The 27,179-nt window shown below is 34.5% G+C and overlaps 1 protein-coding gene and 1 non-coding gene across 4 annotated transcripts in view; both read right to left on the bottom strand.

The window, feature by feature from the left end:
- The window catches only part of LOC126892894 (uncharacterized), a 232,487-nt gene that overhangs the window by 75,703 nt on the left and 129,605 nt on the right, over positions 1-27,179 (bottom strand). For all 3 annotated transcript variants that reach the window (XR_007701038.1, XR_007701039.1, XM_050662717.1), the window contains exon 2: positions 20,816-21,057. Coding sequence is in view for 1 of the 3 variants with exons in the window: in XM_050662717.1 (XP_050518674.1) it covers positions 20,816-21,057 (242 nt within the window). In the remaining 2 variants the exon portion in view is untranslated. The remainder of the gene's footprint in view (positions 1-20,815; positions 21,058-27,179) is intronic.
- Trnak-cuu (transfer RNA lysine (anticodon CUU)) lies at positions 24,216-24,288 on the bottom strand. Its single transcript has one exon. It is a non-coding gene; the product is annotated as a tRNA-Lys (tRNA).

Here is a 27,179-nt window from a genome sequence, read left to right on the forward strand (position 1 = left end):
AATTGTACCCTCTAAACTTAACGACTGCGTAATTGGATAAAGTACTATTGATGACAGGATAATATCCCTTAAAATGAGGATATTCACCAATACCCTACACCTTGACCAGGTATACGCTCCTACAACAGCTGCACAAGAAGAAGACATCAACAGGTTCCATGGTCGTCTAGAAGAAACTGTTCGCGCTATTCCGCATCGTGAACTCGTCAAAATTTTAGGAGATTTTAACGCCAAAGTGGGGTCATCTAATGAAAATATTGAAGGAGTGCTGGGCAAAAATGGACTGGGACAGAGAAATGAGAATGGCGATCGTCTAGTGGAGTTCTGTGTAGAACAAAATCTTACAATTACAAACACGTTATATCAACATCATCCACGGAGATTATACACATGGCGCAGCCCAGATGGACGAACAAGGAATCAAATAGACTACATCCTAATAAGATCAAGATCGAAGTCGTCGTCCATCAACTGTAAAACATATCCTGGCGCAGACTGTAGAAGCGATCATCAACTCCTGGTATTGAACGTTCGACTTCGTTTTAAAGTCCCCAAAAGAAGACCCCAGATGTCATGTCTCTAAATCCATCAAAAATCAATGACTTCCAACAAAACCTAGAAGATGCTCTTTCTTTAGACCAGTAGATATTGACCCTGAGAGCACTTCGATCTATCTCAAAGATAAGGTAATCGAGGCTGCAAAAGACTGTGAGGCAGCGGTTTCCACTGGCCGCAAGCCATAGATATCCGATAATACGTGGACTGTGATTCAACGCAGAAAAGAACATAAAACTAGATACGGAACAAACGATGAATACAGAACGTTATCGAGAGAAATCAGAAAACAGTGCCGCAAAGATAAAGCTGATTACATCTCTCAAATATGCACAGAGATAGAGGAACATGGCTGTCGAAATTAACCGAGGGACTTATTCCAGAAGATCAAACTCCTTACCAGAGAATTTAAACCTCAAACATGGTCTGTAATAGATAAGGAAGGTAATTTAAAGACTGATACTGATGAAATATTGGAAACATGGCGAAACTACTGTGGCGAGCTATATAAAAATAACGAGGTATCAGCGAAAATCAGTGGCCTTCTGACTACCCTAGAGTTCTAGAGAACCTACTGTCTTACTCGCTGAAGTCAAAGATGCAATTAAATCACTAAAGAGAAATAAATCCCCAGGCATTGATTCAATACCATGTGAAATACTACAGTTACTAGGTGACAAAGGATTACATATCATCCATTCTATCTGTGTCGCTGTTTGGAATTCAGGAAAATGGCCATCTGATTGGTGTACCTCAATTTATATCCCACTACACAAAAAAGGAACTACTACCAGATGTGAAAACTACTGCACATTGTCACTAATAACACATGCTAGTAAAATCTTGTTGTATATCATCAAAAACAGATTAAAAACCTATCTACATTACCAAATACCTCAGGAACAAGCGGTGTTTGTAAAAGGTAAAGGTACAAGGGAACAAATCCTGAACCTGAGACAACTCATTGAAAAGTCTAGAGAATTTCAAGTACCTATGATTATATGCTTCGTTGACTACCAAAAGGCATTTGATTGTGTAAGCTGGATAAATCTGTGGTCAATTTTAATAGAAATGGGCGCACCAATGCACCTGGTGACACTTATTAAAAATCTGTACCAGTCTAATATAGCGATAGTACGACTAGATCAGAAGTACTCAAACCAATTCAAGACCGAGAGAGGTGTTAGACAAGGATGCGTGTTGTCACCTGACTTATTTAACATTTATGGTGAACATGTCATGAGGGTGGTTTTAGAAGGATGGGCCGGTGGAGTAACAGTAGCTGGTAGGAAAATCTCCAATTTAAGATTTGCTGATGACACTACACATATAGCAGCAAATGAGCAAGAAATGTTTGATCTTCTGCGAAGAGTTGAGTACGAAGGCAATAAAGTTGGTCTGAAAATCAATAAAGCTAAGACAAAAATAATGGTGGTCGACAGATTTGACACTATTCAACTGATAGTATAGTATAGTTGATCCAAAAGATGGCATAACCCAGACATCCAAAGTGAAAGTTATTCTTCAACACCAAATTGTTCTATATGGTCCACACAATGTCCAGAAAAAAGTCACACCATTTTGAGCGTCGGGTTTGGGGGGGAGAGGGGGGAGAAATCGGTAAATTCGTAGTTTTTTAGGTTTTTCGTCAATATTTCTAAAACTATGCGGTTTAGCATGAACAACCTTCTATACAAAATTGTTCTACATTAAATTTAAATAAAAAAGGCTCTATGCGTAATCTTTCTAAAATGCATGGTTCCAAAGTTACGGAGGTAGTATAGTATAACTGGTCCAAAAAAAGGCCTAACCCAAACATCCAAAGCAAAAGTTTTCCTCCAACACCGAATTGTTCTGTATGGTCCACATATTGTTTAGTAACAAGTTACACCATTTTGAGCGTCCGGTTTGGGGGGCAGATGGGGGAGAAGTCGGTAAATTAGTAGTTTTTTTACGTTTTTCGTCAATATTTCTAAAACTATGCTTTAGCGGAAACAATGTTATATACAAAAATGTTCTACATAAAATTTAAAACAAAAAATCTTTTATACATAATTGTTATAACATCAACAAGTTATCCTCCAACACCACGTTGTTCTATATGGTCCACATAATGTTCAGAGAAAAGTCACACCATTTTGAGCGTCGGGTTTGGGGGGGGGGGGGGGGGAAGAGGGGGGAGAAATCGGTAAATATAAAAAGTATCGAAAACCTCCACTTTTCACCCTCCGTAACTCTGGAACCGTTGATTTTATAACAATTATGTATAGAACCTTTTTTGTTTTAAATTTTATGTAGAACATTTTTCTATAGAACATTCTTTACGCTAAAGCATAGTTTTAGAAATATGGACGAAAAACGTAAAAAAACTACTAATTTACCGACTTCTACCCCATCTCCCCCCCAAACCGGACGCTCAAAATGGTGTAAATTTTTACTAAACAACATGTGGACCATATAGAACAATTTGGTGTTGAAGGAAAACTTTTATTTTGGATGTCTGGGTTAGGCCTTTTTTTGGACCAATTATACTATACTACCTCCGTAACTTTGGAACCGCTCATTTTAGAAGGGTTATGCATAGGGTCTTTTTTATTTCAAATTTAATGTAGAACAATTTTGTATAGGGGTTGTTCGTGCTAAACCGCATAGTTTTAGAAATATTGACGAAAAACATAAAAAACTACGAATTTACAGATTTCTCCCCCCTCTCCCCCCAAACCCGACGCTCAAAATGGTGTGACTTTTTTCTGAACATTATATGGACCATATAGAACAATTTGGTGTTGGAGGATAACTTTCACTTTGGATGTCTGGGTTTGGGTCTAACTATACCATACTATGACTAACATATTACAGGAGTACCAGATACTAAACACCTTTGTCTATCTCGGGTCTAGTATAACTAACGATGGTAACTGTGAAGCAGAAGTTCGGAGACGTATTGGTATGGCAAAAAATGCGATGAGTCGCCTAACTAAAGTTTGGAAAGACAGATCTATCTCTCAGAGACTTGGACTCTTCGCGCATGCGAGCGCCAAAAAATTGATGCCTTTGAGATGTGGTGCTGGAGAAGAATGCTGCGCATACCTTGGACAGCTCATAGGACAAACGTTTCCATTATAAACCAACTCAATATTAAAAAAGGCTGTCCACAATATGTCTGCAACGAATTCTGCAATTCTTTGGTCACGTGGTTCGCAGAGGTGACGACATTTTGGAGAGATTAATTTTATTGTTTCTGAAAACATTCCGGGGAGAAGATCAAGTGGACGATCACCAACTAGATGGTCTGACCAAATAAAGCATTCAGCTGGAAACTCATTCTGAGAAGCTCTTAGAGCAACTGAAGATGGAGACCAATGGAGAAACATTGTTAGGAATATTGGAAGAAATCACGATCCTCAGTAATGGGGAAACGACAGGAGAGAGAAGGCAGCTTAGGAGTTTAATAGAAAAAAAAAACACTAAAATGAAGAAACACGTAATATTTTTAAAATAAATCAGTAATTAAATTGTTTTTAAAATTGTATTTGATATTGTTTCAAGGTAAATACTGACGATCAAACAGATCCAAATAATCCCCACACAGTCGTACAACAGCAGGAGCAGGCTAATGTAATGTAATAATCGGTATCGAAAATTCAATTAGCTTATCATTCAGAGCTTAGCTACAGCCATCTGGATATATATGTTTATTACATCTTAATCGATTCTACCTAAAGTTTTGGCAACTCATTCGGTGTAACAAAAACACGAAGTAAAAATAGATCAAAACACAAACATTAATTGCGAATTAAGCGTATTCGGAACAATCCATAAATCGTATTGACCCAAATTGCGAATGTTCGTTGCTCTAGCAGCTGTAATTTATTATTTTTCAGGAAGTAGGATGAGGAAGTAGGGATCCGGAAATAATACAAAGTACTAATATTAAATAAATTAACAACGAGAATAAGTGTTCCATAACGGCCTCCGAAAAACAGAGATCTCGCAAAATGTTTTGCAGAATAACTTTTTAGTTCTGGACCTTTTTCTTTTTCAGAGCATCGAGCATTCAAGCATTTGGGGATCGTGCAGAACAAGAGATGTTAAAGCTCATAAATGAGGAAAACATTGGAATAGTGGCCAAACTTTTCAATTATGTTTATTCGACTTTTAATATCCCTGAAGATTGGTTAAAGTCCGAATTCATAACCCTACCAAAAAAACAACGTCCGAAAAACTGTAGCGATTATATATAGAATGACGAGCCTTATGAGCCATACTTTGAAAATATTTCTATGTATCATCCACAGTATAATCAGAAAATTGTGAAGAAGTCCAGGATGAAACGCATTTTGACTTCAGAAATGGACTGGGAACCCGGGACGCACTCTTTGCACTAAATGTACACTCACCGGCAGAGAAAACGGGCACCCCAAAAAATGGGTCATTTTTAATGTCTTGTATTTCCTAAACCTTTTCCTAAACCTGATGTCCGATTGAAGTAATTTTTTTAATATGTTATAGCCTTATTCTTTATCAATATCGCTGTAATAATATTGTTGCTAGACAGGTACATTGTCATTGTATACAGGGTGTACGAATCAAACTGTGTTTTTTTCTCAAACTTTGGAACACCCTGTGGAATGTTCTAGCTTTTATAAAATACTGAAATTATAACCAAACTATAGCCTCAGGTTTTCTTAACATTCTGTTTTTTGATTCATTCGCTTACGTTGGATAATAAAAAAGTTAAGCACTTTAACAACTACCCCTGTTTTTCGTTAATACAGGGTGTTTTTAAATAAGTACGGCAAACTTTAAGGGGTAATTCTGCATGATAAAATAATGACAGTTTGCTTTATAAACGTATGCCCGCAAATGCTTCGTTTCCGAGATATGGGGTGTTGAAATTGTTCTTACAAACTGACGATTTATTTATTTCTCTAAAACGGTTTGTGATATGCAAATGGAATTTGGTAGATTTTAAGAGGTAGTTATTGCGCATTTTTTGGCATACAATTAAGAATTTTATATTCACCATTGGCGTGCATACGGGTATAAATATTTTAGATATATCCCGTATGCACGCCAATGGTGAATATAAAATTCTCAATTGTATGCCAAAAAAATGCGGATTAACTAGCTCTTAAAATCTACCAAATTTCATTTGCATATCACAAACCGTTTTAGAGCAATAAATAAATCGTCAGTTTGTAAGAACAATTTCAACACCCCCTATCTCAAAAACGAAGTATTTGCGGGCATAAGTTTATAAAGCAAACTGTCATTATTTTATCATGCAGAATTAGCCCTTAAAGCTTGCCGTACTTATTGAAAATCACCCTGTATTGACGAAAAACAGGGGTAGTTGTTAAAGTGCCTAACTTTTTTATTATCCAACATAAGCGAATGAATAAAAAACAGAATGTTAAGAAAATCTGTGGCTATAGTTGGGTTTTAATTTTAGTATTTTGTAAAAGCTAGAACATTCCACAGGGTGTTCCAAAGTTTGGGAAAAAACACAGTTTGATTCGTACACCCTGTATACAATGACAATGTACCTGTCTAGCAACAATATTATTACAGCGATATTGATAAAGAATAAGGCTATAACATATTAAAAAAATTACTTAAATCGGATATCAGGTTTAGGAAATACAAGACATTAAAAATGACCCATTTTTTGGGGTGCCCGTTTTCTCTGCCGGTGAGTGTATTATTGCTGAAATGCCGAGATCAGAGGAAATACGTCTTTGCTGTATTTATTGACTATGAAAAGGCCTTTGATCGAGTACAGCATCACAAATTAAGTAAAATATTAAAGGTAAGTTGATAGTCAAGATGTACGAATCATAGAAAAATTATACTGGCGTCAAACAGCGACACCTTGCATAAATGGAAAATCGACAGAAATATGTAAAATACAAAGAGGTGACAGACAGGGTTGTATACTGTCCCCACTGTTATTCAATTTATATTCAGATAGAATATTTAAAGAAGCGCTGCATAGTTTGGAATGAGGTGTGAAAGTTAATGGAATTCTGATAAATATAATCAGATATGCTGACGATACAGTTATTTTAAGTGATGACATGAATGGACTACAATCCCTTTTAAATGCCACTGACACAGTGGGAAGAGAGTTTAGCCTAAACATAAACTGTTCAAAAATAAAATACATAGTGTTTAGCCGTTTGGCACATCAAGATTCACGGTTATATGTTGATGGTCACATAATTCAAAGAGTACCCAGTTTTAAATATCTTGATTGTCATATTACTGAACAACTAGATCCAGATAAAGAGATAAAATGTAGAATCGAGATAGCCCGCACAACATTTTTAAAAATAAGGTCATTCTTCTGTAATGATAACTTACAACTTCAACTTCGAAAGCGCATGATTAAATGTTACATTTGGTCAGTCCTCTTATACGGTGTCGAAGCATGGACATTAAAAAAATCCACCATTAATCGTTTGGGATCCTTTGAAATGTGGCTGCACAGACGTACACTAAAAATACCATGGACGGCTATGCTGACAAATGTGGCAGTCCATAAAAGAGCAAATGCTGCTCGCGAGCTGCTTGATAACATCAAATATAGAAAGATTTTGGACACGTAGTAAGGGGAGACCGATATAATATTTTTCAACTTATTATGATGGGTAAAATCGAAGGACGCATAGGAATTGGTTGAAAACAGGCCTCTTGGTTGAAGAATATCACGGAGTGGAAAGGAATAAAGAAAGCAGAGCATCTATTTAGAATAGCTCGAGACAGAGACAGTTTCGCCATGTTAATCGTCAACGTCAAGGGGACTTGATAGGGCACGTTAAGAAGAAGAAGAAGCAGAATAAGTCTAACAAGAATGTTCTTTTCCTGAGATTCTTCATTCTGCCTCCACTCTACCGGTTCAGATGGTAGGTCTGTAAAACCTTACCATGCTCAAAATTATTTTAACGTGTTTTGAGAAAGTCATATGTGCTGCCTTGGATGTTTTTGAATTTTTCACAACTACTAACTAAAAATTAAAATTAAAATCTTCAACCATCAACCAAAGTTTTTTATTGTAAAAAATAGGGATTTTTTTGGCAATTCAACGTGGAATCCCACTTTCTTTTTAGTGGTACATACTTTAACCTTTTGACCACAGCTCTGATGATGGCTTTGTAAACCGAAAGCGCTCAGCTAGGTATTTAAAAAACCTTTACCCACTTAAAAAAAATTTATTTTCCCATTTTTTTACTTCAATCTAAATATTATTATTTTTATTTTGTTTGTGCTTTTCTTTTAGTTTTTCTTTTCTATTTTTAGGTGATTTTTTTAATATACCTTTTGTAATGACTTTTTATCTAATTTCTATGCGATTTTAATCTTTTTTTAAGAATATATTTGAATACAACGTATATTTAAAATACTTTATTTTATAAGATTACTTCACAGATCTCTAGTGAACAGATAAGAAAATAATATAATGGTAATCGTTAATTATCTGATTTTTTCGTAAGATTTACGAGGACTTTTTAGATGTTTCGATACATTTTTTAACGCACGCATATTATTCCTATTTTTCATAGACCATAGACTGTGCATCTCTTTGTTTTATTAATTATTTATTATTAGTCATATCAAACTGGTAATGAGAATAATCAGCTATCCTAATCACAAACAAGATTGCATATTATCAATATAATGTTTGTTCGTTTGCGTTGTTTAATTATGAGATATATTCTTGGAACGTTTCAATATCGACCGGCTCTTCATACTATCGTATTTATATACAAGAGAACGGGACTGAACTGAATCAAGTAAACTGAATAACTGAAATACATGAAGAAAATGACCAGCAACAACCCCAAGCCCAAGCAAAACACATAAGTCAAGATGAAACTTTCTACAAAAGATCAGGTATTTGGAGTGATTATACGCTATGAGCTCGTAGGTAGAGGGGATAATTAAAAATTCACGAGCGCCAGTAGTGACAAGACATAAATGTCAAAGTGATTAATTTAAAACATTGAAATTAAAAACATTAATAGGAAATAATATTAGTTGGTCAAAGCTATGGTGTATATTTTTACCTTAAATATACTTACGTTTTAAATACTGAATTTAAGTTTTTTTAATATTTCGTAATATGTAATTATAAATTAATCTAAGCGCCATCTACACGATAATTGTGAAAGTATCCGAAGTAAGAAATTAATATTCCATTAATAGAACGTTAAAACGATTAGCAAAATCTTTAAAAAATCGATTACAATTTAATTACTTTTTTGCGTTGTAAATATTAAGCGATAACAATTATTAAATAATAAATTTAAAAATTACCGGTGAAAGTTGCATTAGTAATCCGCTAGGAGCGACCCCAGCGAAGCTCAGAGCGTATAGTAAAACGCTGACTGGAAAGTTTCAAGAAACTGGGAAAAGTGACACAAAAGAATCGGGGCGGAGAGGTTGGAGACATAAAGAAGACAAAAGCTTATGATGATTAGCAAAAAAAGATAACAGAAGGCACCTATCTCGGCGCCATATTAAATGAAGAATGATCCACCTTCAACCGGATGGGGGCCTTCTTCAAGACAGTGGCGGATCTAGTAGAATCCAGCATCGTCAAGAGGGGGACCGATTGGCTAAATTTCTATGAAAAATAAATGAATAAATCAATATTTGTAATAAATAGTCTTTGTTTGAATTTCGAACGAGACAGTCGATATTACCAGTCTGCTTATCTTTAGTTAAATATAAATACAAAAATAAAAATCCAGTTTTTGCGGTGAAACAAATTAAACGATTGTTAATGGGACCCAAAAAACGAAAATGGATTCCGCTTCGACGGCGATAAATCAGAATATTCTGCAATTTAACGAACCTATGCAATGCGACGCAATGGGTACTAGCCAGCAGCCAGTGGCGTACGCTCCAAAATACCAAATGTGCACTGATCAACAATTACAAGGTAATATGCAAATTTCTCAACCATTAAACACATCTTACTCTCAACCCTTAAAGCAACCCCAATATACTAACCCACCTTCCACCTCATTAAATCAAACCGAATGGAAAACAGTCGAAAACTCCAACAAAAGACATCGAACTAGTCCAGACAAAAGAATTGTAAAGCAAACAAAAATAAACGATTACTGGCTGAACTCGCCGACTACCACTTCTAACAGATTCGAGGCACTAAATAGCGAGTCAAAAGATGATGAAATAAATGACAATGAAAGCACAAGTGAAAAAGAGAAAATAACCAAACCGCCTCCAATATTTATTAAGGGGGTTAAACACATACCCCCACTTATCGAATTACTAAACCAAATTGCTGAAAATAATTACGAATTAAAAGTTCTTAGCTCCGATCAAGTTAAACTTCAGCCAAAATCTGCTGACTACTATAGTACAATAACAAAAGCGCTATCGGAAAAAAAGACAGAGTTTCATACTTATCAAATAAAAAACGAGCGCAGTTTCAGGGTTGTTCTTAAGAACATGCATTACTTGATGGACAAAAATCTTATAAAAAAGGAAATAGAAGAGAAAGGCCACACTGTTAGAAACATTTGGAACATCAAACACCCTAAAACTAAAGATCAGCTATCACTATTTTTCGTCATCCTGGAACCTTCTGATAATAATAGAAATATATATTACATTGAGTTCCTATTAAACCATAAAATTAAAATTGAACCACCGTACCAAAAAAGAGAGATACCACAGTGTTCTAGATGTCAACGATACGGACATACCAAATCATACTGCCACCTTAGACCACGATGTGTAAAGTGCACAGAGGATCATGCAACAGAGCAAATGCACTAATAAAGAAAGAAGTGCCAACGTCAAGTGTGTACTCTGCGAGGGAGACCACCCAGCAAACTACAAAGGTTGCAGGGTATACAAGGAGCCACAAACGAAAAAATTCCCAACGGTTAGACCCAGGCCTAGCATGCCAATTAATCATGCACAACATGTCCAAGCAGGAGTTACTTACGCCCAAATCGTTAATAACTCATAACAAATTACTAATAGTAATACAAACCAAACAGAAGTAATTACTACCAATACTCCCGCCTCAAATGACATGGCTGAACTAAAGAATATGTTAAAAGTCCTGATGGAACAAATGGGTACACTGTTAAACCTTCTCACCACCGTCGTCACTAAATTAACAAAATGATCAAATTCTTAAAAATAGCTATTTGAAATGCCAACGGGCTAACAAATCATGCTCAAGAGGTTAAAGCTTTTATACTAATACACAACATCGACATAATGTTAATATCTGAAACACACTTTACAAATAGAAGCTATCTGAGAATTCCCAACTATGCAATATATAACACCAAACATCCAGATGGCACTGCACATGGAGGAACTGCAATCATAATTAAGTCATCGATAAAACACCACGAGTTAAATAAGAGACTATATACAAGCAACAAGTATTAGCATAGAAGACTGGAACGGTCCTTTAACAGTAACTGCAATATATAGTCCACCACGACATACTATAGCCAAAAATCAATACCAAGAATTCTTTAACACACACTTGGAAACAGGTTTCTAGCAGGCGGAGATTATAACGCAAAACACACTCACTGGGGATCCAAGCTAATAACCCCGAAAGGTAGGCAATTATACATGGCAATGGAAACCAACAACCTTAAATACATATCTACTGGCGAACCCACATACTGGCCCACAGACACAAACAAAATTCCAGATTTGGTTGATTTCTGTGTGACGAAAGGAATACCACTTGAATCCCAGACAGCACAATCTTGTTTCGATCTTTCATCCGACCACTCTCCTGTCTTGGTCATGATATCCACGAATATCCTCGAAACAGAACCTCCACCATATCTAAGTAGTAAATATACCAATTGGATTAAATTCCGGGCTATCCTTGATGAGAGACTGGACCTAAACATCCCACTAAAATCGGATGGAGAAATTGACGAAGCAGTAAATCAATTAAATAGGATAATTCAGGAAGCTGGCTGGCAGTCAACACCTAAACAACCAAGAACAATCATACACAAAGATTTACCCAACGAAATAAAAGAAAAAATCGCAGAAAAAAGAAGACTAAGAAAAGTATGGCAAAGAACCCGTGCACCCCAGGATAAAAATAGATTAAACCAAGCTACAGCGCGACTAAAAACTTTGTTAAACAACAATAAAAACAACGACATAAAACGATATCTACAAAATCTATCTCCCACGGAAACCTCCGAATACTCGCTATGGAAGGTAACACGAAAGATTAACAGACCACAACCCTCTAATCCGCCTATCCGGGCCAGTAACGGACGATGGGCTAAAAGTAACAACGAAAAAGCTACAGTCTTTGCCAAATACCTGGAGGAAGTGTTCCAACCACATGCCCAAAACAACAACTCTGATGCAGAAGATAATATTCAATTGTATTTAGAATATCCATACCAACTAGAAGCACCGTTGGAGAAATTCACAGCCAAACAAGTTTGCAACAAAATCCAAACAGATATGAATCCGAAAAAGTCCCCAGGGTTCGACCTAATCACTGCAAGAATTTTAAAAGAACTTCCCAAGAAAGGCGTGCAATATTTGACACAGATTTTTAACGCAATCTTAAGAACTGGTTACTATCCCCTTTTGTGGAAAGTGGCACAAATCATCTTAATACCCAAACCAGGCAAGCCTGTAGAAGAAGTTCTATAGACCTATCAGTCTACTTTCAGTGATGTCAAAGGTTTTTGAAAAACTCTTACTAGACAGATTACAGCCAATCCTCGTGGAAAAGCAGCCAATACCCAACCACCAGTTTGGATTTAGACAACAACATGCTACCACCGAGCAAATTCATCGAGTCTGCAATTCCATAAACAAAGCCTTAGAAGAGAAGCAATACTGCTCTGCAGCCTTTTTGGATGTCTCGCAGGCTTTTGATAAAGTCTGGCACACTGGCTTGCTATACAAAATAAGAAAAGTCCTTCCTCTCAACTACTTTCTAATCCTCAAGTCCTATCTCTCCGACCGCCATTTCCTTGTAAAAGTTAAAGATCAGTGCACTAACTTACATCCAATCAAAGCTGGAGTACCTCAGGGTAGTGTCCTTGGACCAGTTCTCTACCTACTCTACACAGCAGATCTTCCTACAAGCCAAAACATCATCACAGCCACATATGCAGATGACACAGCAATCATTGCAGCTCACTCAAACCCGTACATCGCCTCGCAACTGCTCCAGACAAATCTCGACAGTATAAATATCTGGTTACAAACATGGCGAATTAAAGTAAACGAAAGCAAGTCAGTACATATAACGTTCACTAATCGAAAAGATACGTGCCCAACCGTCTCAATAAATAATCAAGTACTACAACAAAAGGATGACGTAAAATACCTAGGTATGCACTTGGACCGCAGATTAACGTGGAAGAAACACATATTCACGAAAAGAAAACAGTTGGGTCTGAAACTCAATAAAATGTACTGGCTGATAGGAAAACTGAGTTTGTACAATAAAATTTTAGTATACAAGGCAGTGATTAAGCCAATATGGAGCTATGGTATCCAACTGTGGGGATCTGGGTCGAGATCCAATATCGACATCCTGGAGAGATTCCAATCGAAAACCTTGCGCATTATCACAAATGCACCGTGGTACATGCCCAATGAACACATCAATCGTGATCTCCAAATGAAGACTGTCAAAGAAGAAATTGCCAGTTACGCCCAAAAATACGACATCCGACTACAAAACCACCCCAACAGGCTAGCGAAGAACCTAATGAGACCCCAGGCAAACAGAAGGCCAAAGCGCCACAGTCCAAGCGATCTACGAACAATATTTTAAATTTTAAATTTTCAAAAATATTTTATTTATGATAGAGTTTTACTTATAGGGTTTTATTTATTAGTCACAAATAATTTTGTTAAGTACTAAAATTATGATTTTATAGGTTATTGTCACTGGACAGTCTCCTGCAAGTCTCTTAATTGTTAAACAATTTACTTATTGTAATCATTATTACAGATTGTAAATAAATGGGATGTTAAAAAAAATAAATCAATGTTTTTATAATCTTTATATATAACTTGGTTTGAGAGGGGGGCCGGTCGCCCCCAACGCCCTCTCCTGGATCCGCCACTGCTTCAAAAGCAGTGTTTCTTTGTATAAAAGTAAGAATGCGGCGATGCTACCGCTGTCCTTTTTTTGAGTTAAATCGTGGACCTTGAACGAACATATGTGCAGAATAATGGAAGAATTTTTGAGATGTGGCTATATTGGCGAATACTTAAAATCGCGTGGACTGACCGAGTCACAAATGAGGAGGTTTTCAGATGAATCAAGAAGAACCAAGAGGTACTGACCACCATCAAATCTCAAAGTTACAATACTTCGGACAAATTATGCGAAATGAATCCAAATATGCCCTCCTACAAGCCATCCTGCAAGGAAAAATACTTGGAAAGCGAGGTCCAGCAAGAAGAAGAACATCCTGGTTAACTACCTCAGAATCTGATTAAACATAACATCTGTGCAGTTTTTACGTGATGTTGCAAATACGATAAAGATTGCCATGATGATGGCCAACATTCGTCACGGATAGGCACATCAAGAAGAAGATACCGTAACATCTAAAGAAGCCACTTCTTCGTTTGTCATCATAACCCTGTATAGGTGCCTGTCTGGCAATGTTCTTTCATTCATCTCTTTTGTGCCCTTCACCTCCACTCTCTTATAACTATGGTCGTCTTCCACGTCATCCAACCATCTCGGTTTGACCCTTTCTTTTTTTGTCTTTCTGTCGGCTTTTATTGTAATATCTTCTTTGTCATTTTTGTATCTTCTTGTCTCTGGACATGTCCCAACCATGACAGTCTTTGCTCTAAAGAAGCCACGTTGTTGTAAAATATATGTAGTGTTGTATAATTTTTATGGGAAAATTTTAGAAAATAAATTTATATCAGAGACCACGAGATCATATATTTTCATCGCCCTGTATGTGACCAAAAATTGTAAATATTATAATTTAGTTAGTAAACAGTGTTTTCGCGGAAAGTGAAATCGTTAAGTGATTTGTTAATGGTTCTCTGAACAGATATACAATTATGCGGTAAATTTAGAAAGTACATTTATTTCGCTTTGGAATGAACAATGACGTTTTATAAAAGTTTCTTAGAAGGATAGGAAGTAAACAAATTTATTGAGTTTAGAAGGCTTTTTGTTTAGCATTTTGAAACAACGAAAGTAATTTGGTGTCTCCTAGAATTTAACAAAATGGAAAAGTTGTATACAAAATAAATTGGTTCTTAAGAAATGAAAATATGGATGTAGTGGGTAGAGTGGATGTTTGTGATTGGCGGAGAAAGATAGATGGTGGGGATGAGAGTGTTGAGTCTGATTTTGAGGAGAGAAAAAATGGTCACTGTGTAATGAATATCTGGAGAGTACAGTCCAGTTTTTTAAAAAGTGAGAAGTCGGTGTAAAGTGGTGAAATTGGCCTTTGCGAGCAGAATCGTGGTGAAACGAAATCGTTGACCGAGTTGAGAAGTTAATTTTCCTTGTGTCCGAGGAGTTTCCTGTTTTCTGTCTAGAACGAGTAGCCGGTGGGTATCAATTTACACAAGATATCGAGCAGAGAGAAAACTGAATAGGGATTTCGAGCGAGTCCCGTTGTTTGTTTGTTTGTGAAGCAGTTTGGAAGAGAAGGACCTTTCGCTACATCCTAGGAGCACGTGTGGGAAAATCGAGGACTACGCAATCCAGGAGAAGAAGTAAAGAAGAAACAAAAAGGTTAGTCAGATTTTTTGTGAAACGGAGAGGGTTTGTTTTATATCCACACCATACTTGTTTATTTTTTTGTATTGAACAGTTCTACAGCATAATTTAGTCATTCCAAAATTTAAAGAAGAAATAAGTAATCAATTCAAAAGGATAAAAGTAAATTTTAGTATTTTTTGTAAGAATAGTCTAACGAATTATTTAAATAAAATTTTCGTTAAAACAAAGGAGATATCAGAATTAAAGCTTAATTTATTAGATGAGAAATAGTTGCAACAGAATTGAATTTTAGTATAATTTTTTAAATCTTATATTTATGGTATATTGGATAAATAAAAAATATTTATAACATTTATATGACATCAAGTGTGTTTAATTTCCCTGTTTTGTCCCTGGATGAAGTAAGCAACTAGAGATACTAGAAGCCACAAACCGAAGGTAATGCATTAAAATTAAAATAGCCCTGAGAACAAAATTTATTAGAAAATTTAATTTAATTTTGGTTTTGTTTTACATAAGTAATAATTAAAATGATTAAGTAATTAATCAAAATTAGAATTTGCTGATCAATCTCATAACAGAGAGAAATACAGAGCAGTTGAGCAAAACAGTACATTAGATTCAGTGGAAGTTTTTAGAACAGCAGGTTTGCTTATTTCGTACATAATTAGGATTTACTACTACTACTACTACATGTCGGTTTATAAAGTTCTTCGAAGTTTTCCGACTTCCAATCGCCACTTGGTCCGGTTGTTCCATAGGTCCTCTTCTATGGCCCTCTCTCTCAACTCTTCGCTCCAACTTTTTCTCGGTCTACCTCGTCTTCTCTTTCCTTCTGGTTGCTATTTCCTTTGGTACTCGTTGTTCATCCATTCTTTGTATACGTCCGAACCAGATAAGTTTTTTTGTTGATAGGTCATCCGTGATTGTTCGTTTGATTCTCATTATTTCTTTAATGAGTTCGTTGGTAATCCTGCCTCTTCTAGATCTTCCTGCGGCTCTTCTCAAAAAATCCATTTTCGTCGCTCTTAGCGTTGCCAGTGTTATTTCTTTCAATAGCCATACCTGACAGCTGTATAGAGTGATTCTTTTCACTATGGTCTCATATTATCCTCTTTTTATTTTCTTTGCTGATGGATTGGTCCCATAAAATGCTGTTTAACATTGTGATGGCTTTTCTACCTGACCTATTTCTCTCTCTTATGGATTTGTCTAGTGTTCCATCGTACGAAATAGTGATAGCTAGATACTTGTAGTCACAGCAGTGCTTTATCGTGGTTTTGTCGTCTAATATGAGATCTTTTTGTTCTCCTCCAATGCACAAGTATTCGGTTTTCTTTTTACTTACTTCTAGACCCCATAATATTATATTATACTCTTCAATTAATTTTCGTGCCATACAGTTTAAATCGTCATAATCTTGAGCCATTATTACTTGATCGTCTGCAAAGTTGAGTGCATATATCATAGTGTTGGTGAGTGGTATCTCAATTGTTCTACATTTTTGTTTACATCTTTTAAAGCTGTTTCGATGTGTATTTTAAATAAAGTGGTGGACAGGCAACATCATACTGTAATCTTTTTGATGTTATAAATCCGGTTGTTATTTGTGTCCCTGTTTTTATTTTTGTTATTGATTGTATAGCACTTTGACGGCTTTTATTAATTCTATATTAATTTTTGTGCTTTCCATTGATTGCCACAGCTTCTTCAGTGGAACACTGTTGTTGGCTTTCCGTAGGTCGACGAACAACATAATATGAATTTCCTGATTCATATGATAAATTAATATTTGCACACTAGAAATGGTTATACCGCTTTAATTTTTTTATTCGAGGACAAACTGTATAGCAGCTTTTTGATGTAATTACCCGAGGTCTTGAAACTCGTTTTAATTCAAGTATTTACTGTCTTTTATAATTTTAATTACAACATTCGAATGTTACAATGAATTGAATTAAGGTTTCCGGCAGTTTTAATTTTATTTAGTTTACGGTACTCGACAGAAGAAACAAAACTGCCATGCAGAATGCAGACGGACTCCTTCAAGGCTCTTTACCATGTTCGGTCAACTTAGATGAAGTACTTATAAAGCCATAATGTTTTGATTTTTGTAAGATAAAAATGCTATTATGATCGATTAATGGCTACTACTTGACTTTGGTATTTGAAAGGGGCGAAGTAGTCCATGTGGTGAGACCGCTCCCGTCTGGAAAAATTTCTGATTCGGTTTCTTTGTGGATTCCTATTAAAAAATGTCCCATTTAAACAAATCTGAAGGGTGTCGGACGGAATTTTTGGGCAGAAATTGTTTAAACAAATTTTTTAAACAAATACAAAAGATCACGTTTTTTGCTCCGGAACATATATTTTTAAGTTTTGTGGGTAATTCTAAACAAGAAAGATATCTTGTAAATTTTCTCAAAAATTGATAGTTTTCGAGTTATAGGCGATTCAAAATCTGAAAAATGCGAAAATACGCATTTTCGAGGCCTAAAAACTCATATTTAAATTAGTATTTTTGAGGTTACCAGATACTTAAATTGAAGTTTAGACATTCAGCTTCAAGATTCTGAAGAGTTATTGCGTCTAACCTTAATTTATACCGTTGTTTTTTAATTGTTAAATATGCGTGTTTATCCGATTTTTTTGCCGGTGCGGCGAGCTCTATTTCAAAAATCTCCTATCTTCCTCCGAAAAATATTTTTTCTAGTTTCTTTGGAATATTCTAAATAAAATAAGTTTCTTGACATTTTTCTCAAAAGTTAAAAGTTTTAAAGTTATAAGCGATGTAAAATCCAAAAAATGCGTTTTTTTGCATTAATTTTTGAGAAAAATGTCAAGAAACTTATTTTATTTAGAATATTCCAAAGAATCTAGAAAAAATAATTTTCGGAGGAAAATAGGAGATTTTTGAAATAGAGCGCGCCGCACCGGCAAAAAAATCGGATGGACATGCATATTTAACAATTAAAAAACAACGGTATAAATTAAGGTTAGACGCAACCACTCTTTAGAATCTTGAAGCTGAATGTTTAATCTTCAATTTAAGTATCTGGCAACCTCAAAAATACTAATTTAAAATATGACTTTTTAGGCCTCAAAAATGCGTATTTTCGCATTTTTCAGATTTTAAATCGCCTATAACTCGAAAACTGTCAATTTTTAAGAAAAATTACAGGATACCTTTCTTGTTTAAAATGACCCAAAAAACCTAAAAATATATGCTCCAGAGCAAAAAAACGTAATCGTTTGTATTTGTTTAAAAAAATTGTTTAAACAATTTCTGCCCAAAAATTCCGCCCGGCACCCTTCAGATTTGTTTAAAGGGGACATTTTTGAATAGGAATCCACAAAGAAACCGAATCAGAAATTTTTTCAGACGGGAGCGGTCTCACCACATTGACTAAAGAACTCATGAAAGTTTTCGCAGATTTTTTAGTCCAGAAAGCCACTGCGCATCCGCTAGGAAAAATATTCTAATTCGGATTTTTTGGACAATCTTACTCAAAAAGGACTCCTTTTAACAAATTTGCATGTTGCCAGGACGAAAAGGTGGTCCAAAATTTTTTAAACGTTTTTTTTTTGTTTTCTTCCTTAAATTATTTTTTTTGCATGGAAAAAAGTTTTTTTGATCATTCCAAACAGAAAAGGTCTTTAGTGACTTTTCTCTAAAAATGATAGTTTTTGACATACAAGCGATTAAAAATTGAAAAATTGCGAAATCGGCCATTTTTAAGCCTCAAAAACTATGTGAAAAACTGAAAATTTGAATATTGCCAAGGTAGGTAGATATTCTTTAAACATCGATTGATGAAATAACGAAGAGTTTTTTGCAATACAATATTCACAACTCCTTTGTTTTTTAATTGCTAATCAAGCCTGCGCGACACTATTTTCCACCGTTGCATGTGTATACAGTATGGTGCAAATGAAAGGAATAAATTCGTTTTTTCGTAAACCGGCTACTTTAAGGAAAAATCCCGAAACAGGTCGATTTTTATTTTTAAGTTATGATATTGTGGCATATATGGTATAATAGTGACGTCATCCATCTGGACGTGATGACGTAATCGATGATTTTTTTAAATAAGAATAGGGGTCGTGTGCTAGCTCATTTGAAAGGTTTTTCAATTCTCTATTCAGTAATATAAACATTTACATAATTATTTATACAGGGTGTCCAAAAAAAATTTTAATTAAATTATTTGAAAACAAAGAAGAATGTATGTAATTTATTTAATTCAAAATACATTTTACTGTTACCCGAAAACTAAAAAATGTTTATTTCACAAATAAACATTGCTTTTCGATTAAATTCAGTGTTCAAGCCAGCTCCCGCCAGCCACCTGCCTCTTGGAAGTTTGAATATTGAATTTAAGCGAAAAGCAATGTTTATTTGTGAAATTAACTTTGTTTTCTGATTTTTGAAAGCAGTAAAATGTATTTTGAATTAAATAAATTACATACATTCTTCTTTTTTTGTCAAATAATTTAATTTAATTAATTTTTTTTGGACAATCTGTATAAATAATTATGTAGATGTTTATATTACTGAATAGAGAATTGAAGAACCTTTCAAATGAGCTAGCACACGACCCGTACGCTCATTTAAAAAAATCATCGATTACGTCATCACGTCCAGATGGATGACGTCACTATTATACCATATATGCCACAATATCATAACTTAAAAATAAAAATCGACCTGTTTCGGGATTTTTCCTTAAAGTAGCCGGTTTACGAAAAAACGAATTTATTCCTTTCATTTGCACCATACTGTATACACAATACACATGCAACGGTGGAAAATAGTATCGCGCAGGCTTGATTAGCAATTAAAAAACAAAGGAGTTGTGAATATTGTATTGCAAAAAACTCTTCGGGATTTCATCAATCGATGTTTAGAGAATATCTACCTACCTTGGCAACATTCAAATTTTCAGTTTTTCACATAGTTTTTGAGGGTTAAAAATGGCCGATTTCGCAATTTTTCAATTTTTAATCGCTTATATGTCAAAAACTATAATTTTTAGAGAAAAGTCACCAAAGACCTTTTCTGTTTGGAATGATCCAAAAAACCTAAAAAAACTTTTTTCCATGAAAAAAAAATAATTTTAGGAAAAAACAAAAAAAAAGTTTAAAAAATTTTTGACCACCTTTTGGTACTGGCAACATGCAAATTTGTTAAAAGGAGTCCTTTTTGAGTAAGATTGTGCAAAAAATCCGAATTAGAATATTTTTCCTAGCGGATGCGCAGTGGCTTTCTGGACTATTTTGTAAAATACTAGATTTGGATGTTCGACTGTCTGTTTTTTCGGCAAAAACTTATCAAAAAACTTTTGGTAAGTCATTGATAAATTAAGTAAAAACGTTACAATACCAATGTGACTTATAGAAGATCCTGTAAACTCTGCTTTTATAATTATCTACAACACCAGTCATACAATCAACAGCTACCATCTTAATTAACAAAAATGTAATAGTATCACTCACCTGTGATCTGTGAACCGAGCTAGAATGTGATGGTGAACTGTCCTGACTGTGGTTGGCCTCGGTGTACGATTGCGTCATGGAATTCTGACCAATCCCGAGGCTCTGTCTTTTAGCCTGCTCCTTTTTCTTTCCTTCCGCAGCCGCCTTCATCGGATCGTAGCTCTTTCGCCTCTTCCAATTCTGGAATTCTACTTCTCGACTGGAGAGGGAAGAGTTGCTGCGAATTCCACCTTGTTTCTTTCCTGAAAGAAAAAAAGAAATGATCAGTGAAATGTTCTAAAAAGATCCAGTGTTCAGTATTTGATTATCATCAAAACTTCAGCGGGAGTATGGTTTGAAAATTTCAGATTGATCGGAGTAAAATTACCGGAAATACAGCATGTTGAAACGTTCAACAGCTGTTCCCATCTCATTTGTAAATTACTCCGCGATTCACAAATGAATCACGTATTTCAGAAACCCCACAAGTACGCCGAACATCATTTTTCGTGGTGGACAAAAAACTGATTTGCAATCAACTACTGTTATTTATTACAATTGTAATGAGATGTTTGTGTACATATGAATGTTTAACAATGATTTTCTTCATTTTGAATATTAATTTTTTCTTTTTTGACAATTTTACAAAGAGATTTTGTCGCTGTACTTACGGGGTTTCTGAATTACAGGCTAAAATAAAAAGTATTACTTGCAAAAAAGTAAGATGTTTATTGAGTTACATACTGTTGTAGAATTGTTTTTTTTTGTAAAGAAATTCAAAAAAATTAAATTTATATCAACGACCATGAAATCATAATTTTTCATCACCCAGTATATGACCAAATTTGTTTAAAATTTAATTTTGCTATTAAACAAGTGTTTCGGGAAAAAGTGAAACGATAAATAAATGATTCGACGAAATGGACGAACATGAACAAACAATGCGGTGATTAGAAAGTGGACATCGTGGTCGAAAACAAAGACGGTTTTAAGATCCTTTCCGGGAAGGCTTTTAATGTGGTATACACATTGTATGAGTTTTAGATGTTAAAGTAGAAAGTAGGAAAGAACTAATTATGATATCTCTTGAAATATGACAAATTGGTAAAGTTCTGTGAAAAAATATTTGGTTCAGAAGAAATGGGTATGAAAGGTTTGGAGAGAGGCGTGTTTTGGATTGAGTGGGAAAGATGAGGTAGAAGGGAGTCAGAATTTTGGCGAGAGACGAGAGGGCACTGTATAATTAACATCGGTGGAAGGCAGTCCAGTTTTTTGTTTTAAAAGTTTAGTAATCAGTGTAGAGTGTGTGTGATCAGCCTTTGCGAGCAGAATCAAGTTGAAACCAAATTGTCGACCGGTTGAAGAGTCAATTTTTCCTGGTCCGAGGGAGCTTCCTTTGTTTTGTCTAGAACGAGTAGCTGATTAATATCTTTTTACACAAGATATCGAACAAGCAAACTGAGTAACAGAATTCGAGCAAATCCTGTATGATTTTTGGAAGCAGTCTTGACGAGAGGGACTTTTTCGCAACATCCAGAGAGTACGTGTTGGGAGAATCAAGGGCGGAGCAATCCAGAGAACGAGGGAGTGAAGAAACAAAAAGGTTAGTCAAAGCATTTGTCGGAATGGAGAAAATTTGTTTATATCAAACCCATTTTGTTTATTTGTTTATTGAAATTTTTTTTTACGCAGTTAGTCATTTAAAATTTGAGAAATCAAGTCAAATGAAGAAAAGTAAATTTTATTAAATTTTGTATGAGTAAATGATAAATTAATTAAATAATTTTTTTTGTCAAAACAAGGAGATATCAGAGTTAGAATTTAATTTATTAAGTAAGAGATTGTTGCAACAAAGTTTAAATTTAATATTTTTTGAATCACATGTACACAGCTTATTTGATAAAATAAGCCAAGCTAAGCAAAAAAACCATTTATATGATATTGAGTGTTTTCAATTTCCCTGTTTCCACCCTGGAAGAAGTAAGCAATCAGAAATATTAGAAGCCACAGATCACAGGTATTGTATCCAATACAAAATTAGCCCTGAGAATAAAATTGATTGGAAAATTTATTTTGAATTTAGTTTTGTTTTTACATAGGCAATAAATAAAATAGTTGAATAATTAATTGAAGTAAGAATTTGCTAATCAATCTAATTAAATAGATATAATAGAGCATAACAATACATTAAATATGTATTTTCCAAGGAGTCTTGCCACTGCGCACATTTCACGTTTTACTCCATGTAGTAGATATAGAAACCCCTCAAATGCGGTACTTACGGGATTTCTGCAGTACCTACACGGTTAAACACAGTATTGTCTAAATACACTAAATAGTCGAACAACGGCTAGGTTTCTGAATTACATGAATGAAATGCATCTTTTACAACCCATACCCGCCATAACCTAAATTTCCGTTAAAATGTTACTTACGGGGTTTCTGAAATATGTGATTCGGAGTACATATATTTAATATACTCCGATGTGCATCACTTTACGATTTAATAGGACTTAAAACTTTAAACGCGTTTTTCTCAAAACTATTTTTTTTAAAGGCGTTGGACATTGAAACTCAAAAACTGCTTGACAGATCCACCTGAAATTTTGCTCACATTTTTTTTAGACATTTCGAGAGGTAACGCTGTCGAGATATTTTTTGTTTTATGCTTATTTTTTGTTTAACAATAATAAATATGTTGATTTTCACCATTTTTTACAGAAATATTCGTTATTTTGAATTTTTAGTGATACCAAATACTCAAAAATCGTTAAAACGAAAAAAACTCTACAGCATCATCTCGAAAAACTCATAAACTAATAAATTCTTTTTGAATTTTTTTGTTTCACATGATCCAAGTCCAATGATGAGTTCTGATGTCCAATGCAAAATCCATTTGCCACTGTTGGCTTATTTCTTAATATTTTGCCTTGAAATTTTTTTTGAACATTGAATCTTTGAATTGTGCTGAATAATATGTTTATTTAATTTAAAAATAAAATAATCACATAAACCCCCTCCATTAATACCAAAGCTTAGCGATGTATTACATACTTATATATAACTGAAAAAATATGTACAAGAAGCAGTCTTTTCCTAACTATTATTGTGAAATTGTTCTGAAGATATTTTCGTAAGGCATTTTAATAATATTTACTATCTTTACTGGCACGAACAAATAAAAAAGCAAGTAAGAGTGAAGAAAAAGCATGGAAACAATATCTGAAAAATAAAAACAAACGAGAATAATTACAATACATAACTATAAAAATGAAAGAACAGGTAAAAATATTAGTAACAGAAGCAAAGAAGGATAATAAAATTGTTGAAGAATTCGAGGATAAAATGGGAGAACATAGTAAAAAAACCGGAAACTATTCTACAGAACCCTTTGGCATCTTAAAAAAAATAAAAAAAGTTTCGCCCAACGTGGGGCTCGAACCCACGACCCTGAGATTAAGAGTCTCATGCTCTACCGACTGAGCTAGCCGGGCTATGAAATTTTTTTAAAAAATCACCACGAATTTTTTCATGAATCCGACAAATTAAGACAATTTAAATCTTACTATTAAACATTGTTAAATATATTTTTTAAAAACGATTTCTGGAATGGATTTTCAAATTGTCTCTCTGTATAGTGGTTAATTTAATGCCAGAACAAAAAAGATTCAGTACCATAATAACAAAGTAGAATTCAAATATTTCTGGGATTATTATTTAGATCTAGGCAGCGCAATTTCGTAAAAATTACTGGTGTATAATATAAACAGCAAACTAGTTCAAACTATAATTTACTGAATATACATTATGTAACCTTAATTCAATTATAATCGGTATATAAAATATGGCAATATTAAAAAAAGTGATCTAGCCATCAGGTATAGACTAGTGATGTAACGAATATTCGTATTCGCATTCGCATTCGCGAATATTCGCATGTTTTTGCATGTTCGCATTCGCATCCGCATTCGCGAAATTTGTGCGAATGTTTTGCGAATATGAAAACCAGAAAAAAAATAATTTTATGATTTTATTAAGAAAAGGTAACTTAACCTCAAACATGCAGCTACTCTCAAATGGAAATATGCAGGACACAACAGCAGACAAAGAGACGGAAGATGGAATGAAGCGATAACTCACTGGAAACCTTGCGACTACAAAAGAGGAAGGGGTAGACCACAGACGAGATGGTCGAATGACCTAAAGAGATACGCAGCGACCAGATCGACAGCATTAGCACTGAACCGAGAAAAGAGGAAAAGTAAGGGGGAGGCCTACGTTCAACTTTGGACAAATGAAGGGCAATAGATAGATAGAACTTAACCTTGTATAATCACATTATCAGCCTTCACTTTTTTTTTATTATTTGGTATTATGTAATAAAGCTTAAGATTCAGATTGATTTACACTAAATATCAATTAACTTTTCATTAAAAATTTAGGAAACATTACAAAAATAGAAACAAATTAAAAAAACTGGACATTCGCATTCGCATTCGCGAATGTCAGTAGCAGATATTCGCATTCGTATTCGCGAATGTTAAAAAAATGACATTCGTTACATCACTAGTATAGACTTGTGTGCAAAAAATTCGATCCATGACATATTTCTTATTTATTGCGAGTTTTAAAACTTAAGACTTGTTCTTGTTAGATGGCATATGATGTACAGTGCGCTCGTATAGTATGGAAACCTTAAGGCCTTAAGACACGTAACTTTTATTCTGTATAAAATGATGTGTGTTCGTTGGAGAATTAAGTAACGAAACTCTGAAGGAATTAAGTAATGAATACAAACTATTTCTTAAAACCTTTCATTGTCCATGAACATTTCGCTGACACCGTGAAATTATAAGCAAGGGTGTTTATCATCTCCGATGTAGTCTAATCTAAATATTCAAATAAAAGCAACACAGTGGCGTGCTCGCCATATAGTCTTAGCATGATGTAACACGTATCCATTACGTTGGTGCTCCCTATAACAGCTCTAATGGATACGGCATGCGCGTAGTGTGCTATGGAAAAATCAAATAAACATTTTCCAGATGTAAACGTATATAATTAATTAAAACAACAATAAAACAAACAACACTATAAAATATAACAAAGAAATAAAATCAACTACTTACTTAGTCTTAGTGACTGCCTAAATGTTCAAATTGTTGCCCATGATTTTCGATGCAAGCATTTACTCTTTCAAGAGTAGATTGTATAGCAACAGATTTAACTGTTTTAGACTTTTATTTATGGGGACGGATTAAAGAGTTTGTTTTTGCCGCTAGGCCCACTACTCGAGAAAACATGATCTAGAATCTAGAGAATACGAAACGCCATTCAAAGCATTGCGAAAGCAAAAATTGAGACTGTTGTAATCTACTTTTGAAAGAGTAAATGCTTGCATCGAAAATGATGGGCAACAATTTGAACATTTAGGTCGTCACTAAGTAAGTAGTTGCTTTTATTTCTTTTTTATATTTTATATCGTTGTTTGTCTTATTGTTATTTTAATTAATTAAATACACGTACATCTGGAAAATGTTTCTTTGTTTTTTTCCATAGCACACTACTTTTCCTTAACTTTGTTACCGGTGACATTAACAGTTGTTTAAAATTTACACGTTTCTTAAGATATCTTGAGTTAGAAAAATGGTATCGACATGCGGTTTTCGGTATTATGTTGCTAATTTGGACCAATTTTGTAATACAGGATTAAAAATGCATACTTGTATTTAATATTCTCCAAAGAAAACTAGATTTCCGAAAATAATTAAATAACGCCTACTAGCGGGCATATTACTTATTAGGCTATTTCGAAAATAAGACTATTACATTGACGAAAAAGAGCTGTTTTCAACAAGACCAAGTATGCAAAATTCGATTTAGCAGAACCGGACTTACAGCCATTTTTTCATAAGAAGGTTCCCACTCACCCCCACCTCTTATTTGCAAAGGTAGACTTAAACTTGTGAAATCAAATATGCGCAGAATTTTATGAAGAATACGATGATTGGATTTCCAGTGCCCTTTTGTTAGGTAAATTTTGTAAAATTTTGATTTTTTAATTTTTGATATTCAATTACGCCCTCTAGCGGTGGACCTACAATTTGAAAATAATTTCCAGGCTTTTCTTGAGGCAACTTTTGTTATAAATATTTTTTTCTCAAAGCTTTACTATAAACGGTTCCTGAGATATGGCCGAGAGCCATTCTTATTGGGACACCCGGTACATGGACCAGCGATTTAAAAATTTTATTTTTAAATGGGTCCAGTCGTATATTTTACAATCTTTTGTTACAGTTTTTTTATTGCCGATGTAGCATGTGTACTGTTAAATGGTCAATATTGATCATTAATATGTAGAAATTAGGAAAAACATTTTTATTTT

This window comes from Diabrotica virgifera, chromosome 9, assembly GCF_917563875.1.
Source record: "Diabrotica virgifera virgifera chromosome 9, PGI_DIABVI_V3a".
Classification (NCBI taxonomy): domain Eukaryota; kingdom Metazoa; phylum Arthropoda; class Insecta; order Coleoptera; family Chrysomelidae; genus Diabrotica; species Diabrotica virgifera.